The 5,742-nt window shown below is 60.9% G+C and overlaps 1 protein-coding gene across 1 annotated transcript; it reads left to right on the top strand.

Annotated features, from left to right (window-relative positions):
• Positions 1-1,203: 1,203 nt before the first annotated feature.
• LOC130604074 (suppressor of SWI4 1 homolog) lies at positions 1,204-4,681 on the top strand (the record flags this gene model as incomplete). Its single annotated transcript, XM_057418333.1, has 3 exons — positions 1,204-1,482; positions 2,493-2,594; positions 4,608-4,681. Coding segments are annotated over exons 1-3 (455 nt in total), but the record flags the coding sequence as incomplete, so codon positions are not given.
• Positions 4,682-5,742: the final 1,061 nt, after the last annotated feature.

Genomic DNA, 5,742 nt, shown 5'->3' with positions numbered 1-5,742 from the left:
CCATGGGGGGCTTGGGTTGGCTCTGGGAGGCCTATGGAGGCACGACTTGCTCTGATCTGCGCCGGGGGGAGGATGTGGCTCGGGGTAGGCCGCGTAACCATGGCAACAGGGACGGGAAGGGAGGGGGGCGGAAGTGACGTAGCGGAAGTGGCTGTGGCCACGTGGTGGTGGTGGAGGAGGCAAGATGGCGCGGCCGAACAGGGTGAGGGACGGGAGGGGACGGGGGGAGACGGGGAACGGGAATGGGGGTGGGATATGGGGGTGGGAACGGGATATAGGGAATGGGATGTGGGGATGGGAATGGGATATGGGGATGGGATATGGAGAATGGGATATGTGGTACAGGGAACGGGGTATGGAGGTGGGATATGGGGTATGGGGAATGGAAATGGGAATGGGTTATGGGGATGGGATATGGGACACGGGGAATGGGATGTGGGGATGGGATATGGGGTATGGGGAATGGGATGTGGGATATGGGGAATGGGAACGGGAATGGGTTATGGGGATGGGATATGGGACACGGGGAATGGGATGTGGGGGTGGGAATGGGGTATGAGATACAGGGAATGGGATATAGGGGTGGGATACAGGGAATGGGACATGGGGAATGGGACACAGGGAATGAAATGTGGGGATGGGGCACGGGCAATGGGATGTGGGGATGGGAACAGGAATGGGATGTAGGGAATGGGATATGGCGATGGGACGCGGGCAGTGGGATGTGGGGAGGGGACATGGGGAATGGGATGCAGGGAATGGGATATGGGGATGGGATCAAGAGTGGGATATGGGATACAGGAAATGGGGATGGGAACGGGAATGGGATATGGGGATGGGAACAGGAATGGGATATGGGATACAGGGAATGGGAAATGGGGATGGGAACGGGAATGGGATATGGGGATGGGATCGGGAGTGGGATATGGGAATGGGATATGGGATACAGGGAATGGGATATGGGGACGTGATCGGGAGTGGGATATGGGATACAGGGAATGGGGATGGGAATGGGATATGGGGATGGGATATGGGATACAGGGAGTGGGATATGGGGATGGCAATGGGAATGGGATATGGGGATGGGATATGGGATACAGGGAGTGGGATATGGGGATGGCAATGGGAATGGGATATGGCAATGGGATATGGGATACAGGGAGTGGGATATGGCGATGGGATATGGGATACAGGGAGTGGGATATGGCGATGGGCCGCAGGAGCAGGCTGCGGGCCGTGGCTTGCGGCCGCCCCGGTGCCGGGGCTCAGCCCCGGGCTCACCCCCCCCGGTCCCCGTTCCCGTCCCGGCAGAGCCGGCGGCAGCGGCGGGAGCGGGCGGCGGCGCGGCTCCGGGCCCAGCAGGACTTCGGCTCCGTGCCCCACTCCTTCGTGCTGGGCCGGGGACGCACCGGGCGCTGCCTCCGCGGCCTCGTGGCCGACGTGCGCCGGGTGCTGGAGCCCTTCACGGCGCGGGCGCTGCGGGTGAGCACCGGGGGACACCAACACCACCACCCCCCCCCCCCCCAACCAGGGACATGGGGGAGAGGGGGGGCTCATCACAGCCCTGTCCCATCGCATCACATCCGTCCCATCACATCCATCCCATCCCATCCATCCCATCACGTCCATCCCATCACATCCATCCCATCCCATCCATCCCATCACGTCCATCCCATCCTGCCCCATCCATCCCATCCCATCCCATCCATCCCATCCCATCCCATCCATCACATCACATCCATCCCATCCATCCCATCACATCCATCCCATCACATCCATCCCATCGCATCCATCCCATTGCATCCATCCCATCACATCCATCCCATCACATCCATCCCATTGCATCCATCCCATCACATCCATCCCATCGCATCCATCCCATTGCATCCATCCCATCACATCCATCCCATCGCATCCATCCCATCGCATCCATCCCATCACATCCATCCCATCACATCTATCCCATCCATCCCATCCATCCCATCCTGCCCCATCCATCCCATCACATCCATCCCGTCCCATCCATCCCATCCCATCCATCCCATCGCATCCCATCCATCCCATCACATCCATCCCATCCCATCCATCCCATCACACCCATCCCATCCATCCCGTCCCATCCATCCCATCACATCCATCCCGTTCCATCCTGTCCCATCACATCCATCCCATCCATCCCGTCCCATCCATCCATCCCGTTCCATCCCGTCCCATCCCATCCATCCCATCCATCCCGTTCCATCCCGTCCCATCCCATCCATCCCATCCATCCCGTCCCATCCATCCCATCCCATTCTATCCTGTCCCATCCATCCCATCCTATCCTGTTCCATCCCATCCCCACCCTATTCCGTCCTGTCCCATCCATCCCATCCCCATCCCATCCATCCCATCTCATCCCCATTCCCATCCCATCCCTATCCCATCCCATCCCTATCCCATCCATCCCATCCACCCCACCTCATCCCCATCCCCATCCCCGCTCTCCATAGGTGCGGAAAAGCAATTCCCTGAAGGACTTTGTGGCCGTGGCCGGGCCCCTGGGGGTGACGCATTTCCTGGTGTTCAGTAAATCAGCGTCCAGCATCAACCTGGTGAGGCCCATTCCCAGCATCCCATTCCCGGGATCCCATTCCCAGCATCAACCTGGTGAGGCCCGTTCCCAGCATCCCATTCCCAGCATCCCATTCCCAGCATCAACCTGGTGAGGCCCGTTCCCGGGATCCCCTTCCCAGCATCCCATTCCCAGCATCAACCTGGTGAGGCCCATTCCCGGGATCCCATTCCCGGTATCCCATTCCCAGCATCAACCTGGTGAGGCCCATTCCCGGTATCCCATTCCCAGCATCAACCTGGTGAGGCCCGTTCCCAGTGTCCCATTCCCAGCATCAACCTGGTGAGGCCCATTCCTGGTATCCCATTCCCGGTATCCCATTTCCAGCATCCCAATCCCAGTATCCCATTCCCCATGGCCCATTCCCAGCATCCCATTCCTGTCCCATTCCCAGTGTCCCATTCCCAGCATCCCATTCCTGTCCCATTCCCAGTGTCCCATTCCCAGTGTCCCATTCCCAGTGTTCCATTCCTGTCCCATTCCCAGTGTCCCATTCCCAGTGTCCCATTCCCAGTGTCCCATTCCCAGTGTCCCATTCCTGTTCCATTCCCAGTGTCCCATTCCTGTCCCATTCCCAGTGTCCCATTCCCAGTGTCCCATTCCCAGTGTCCCCATCACACGCAGATGATGACAAAAGCTCCTTGAATCCACACCGTGATTCCAAGCAAAGTAAACGCACTGATGCGGCTGTGCCGGGGACCGGGAATGGTGGCACCCATGGGACACCGGTGGTGGCACCCATGGGACACTGATGGTGGTGGTGGCACCCATTGGACACCGGTGGTGGCACCCATGGGACACTGATGGTGGTGGTGGCACCCATGGGACGCTGGTGGTGGCACCCATGGGACATTGGTGGTGGTGGCACCCAGGGGACACTGATGGTGGCACCCATGGGACACTGATGGTGGTTGTGGCACCCATGGGACACTGATGGTGGCACCCATGGGACACCGATGGTGGAACCCATGGGACACCAATGGTGGTGGTGGCACCCATGGGACACCGGTGGTGGCACCCATGGGACACTGATGGTGGTGGTGGCACCCATTGGACACCGGTGGTGGCACCCATGGGACACTGATGGTGGTGGTGGCACCCATGGGACGCTGGTGGTGGCACCCATGGGACATTGGTGGTGGTGGCACCCAGGGGACACTGATGGTGGCACCCATGGGACACTGATGGTGGTTGTGGCACCCATGGGACACTGATGGTGGCACCCATGGGACACCGATGGTGGAACCCATGGGACACCAATGGTGGTGGTGGCACCCATGGGACACCGGTGGTGGCACCCATGGGACACTGATGGTGGTGGTGGCACCCATTGGACACCGGTGGTGGCACCCATGGGACACTGATGGTGGTGGTGGCACCCATGGGACGCTGGTGGTGGCACCCATGGGACATTGGTGGTGGTGGCACCCAGGGGACACTGATGGTGGCACCCATGGGACACTGATGGTGGTTGTGGCACCCATGGGACACTGATGGTGGCACCCATGGGACACCGATGGTGGAACCCATGGGACACCAATGGTGGTGGTGGCACCCATGGGACACTGATGGTGGCACCCATGGGACACCGATGGTGGTGGTGGCACCCATGGGACACCGGTGGTGGTGGCACCCATGGGACACCGGTGGTGGTGGCACCCATGGGACACCGATGGTGGCACCCATTGGACACCAGTGGTGGCACCCATGGGACACTGATGGTGGCACGCATGGGACACCGGTGGTGGTGGCACCCATGGGACACTGATGGTGGCACGCATGGGACACCGGTGGTGGTGGCACCCATGGGACACCGATGGTGGTGGCACCCATGGGACACTGATGGTGGTGGTGGCACCCATGGGACACCGATGGTGGCACCCATGGGACACCGATGGTGGTGGCACCCATGGGACACTGATGGTGGTGGTGGCACCCATGGGACACCGATGGTGGCACCCTTGTCACTGGTTCCTCTTCCCCCACCCCACAGAAGGTGTTCCGGCTGCCCGGGGGCCCGACCTTGACCTTCAAAGTGATGGAGGTGGGTGCTCATCTTCATCCCCTGCTCATCCTCATCCCTTCCTCATCCTCATGACCCCATCCCCATCGCTCCTCATCTCATCCTTCTTCATCCTCTTCCCCTCCTCATCCTCACCCCCTCATCTCCATCCCTCCTCATCCTCACCCCTCCTCCTCCCCCCCCACCCCCATCCCTCCTTATCCTCACCCCCTCCCCATCCTCACCCCTTCCTCCCTCATCCTCCCCCGCTCCTCCTCTTCCCTCCTCCTCCTCACCCCTTCCTCCTCCTCACCCCTTCCTCATCCTCACCCCCTCCTCATCCTCACCCACCCCCTCCTCACCCCCCCATCCCCATCGTTCCTCCTCCTCATCCCCATCCTTCCTCATCCTCACCCCCTTCTCATCCTCACCCTCCCATCCTCACCCCTTCCTCCTCATCCCCTTCCTTCCTCATCCTCACCCATCCCCCTCCTCACCCCCCCATCCCCATCCCTCCTCCTCCTCATCCCCTTCCTTCCTCACCCTCACCCCCTCCTCATCCTCACCCCTTCCTCATCCCCTTCCTTCCTCATCCTCATCCTCACCTGCTCCTCCTCCTCACCCATCCCCCTCTCACCCCCCCCATCCCCATCCCTCCTCCTCATCCCCATCCCTCATCCTCACCCCCTCCTCATCCTCACCCCTTCCTCATCCCCTTCCTTCCTCATCCTCACCTGCTCCTCCTCTCACCCCTCCTCTTCCTCACCCATCCCCCTCCTCACCCCCTCCTTCTCACCCCTCATCCATCCCTCCTCATCCCCATCCTTCCTCATCCCCATCCCTCCCCCTCCCTCACCCCCCCATCCCCATCCCTCCTCCTCATCCCCCATCCCTCATCCTCACCCCCTCCCCATCCTCACCCCTTCCTCATCCCCTTCCTTCCTCATCCCCATCCCTTCCTCATCCCCTTCCTTCCTCATCCTCATCCTCACCCCTTCCTCATCCCCTTCCTTCCTCATCCCCATCCCTTCCTCATCCCCTTCCTTCCTCATCCCCACCCCTTCCTCATCCCCTTCCTTCCTCATCCTCATCCTCACCTGCTCCTCCTCCTCACCCATCCCCCTCC

The sequence above is a fragment of the Pezoporus wallicus genome, unplaced genomic scaffold (assembly GCF_028554395.1).
Source record: "Pezoporus wallicus isolate ANWC-B61680 ecotype Strahan unplaced genomic scaffold, APGP_CSIRO_Pwel_v1 contig_14745, whole genome shotgun sequence".
In the NCBI taxonomy this organism is placed as follows: domain Eukaryota; kingdom Metazoa; phylum Chordata; class Aves; order Psittaciformes; family Psittacidae; genus Pezoporus; species Pezoporus wallicus.
The sequence above is the reverse complement of the archived record's forward strand: the minus strand, read 5'-3'. Positions and strand labels throughout refer to the sequence as shown.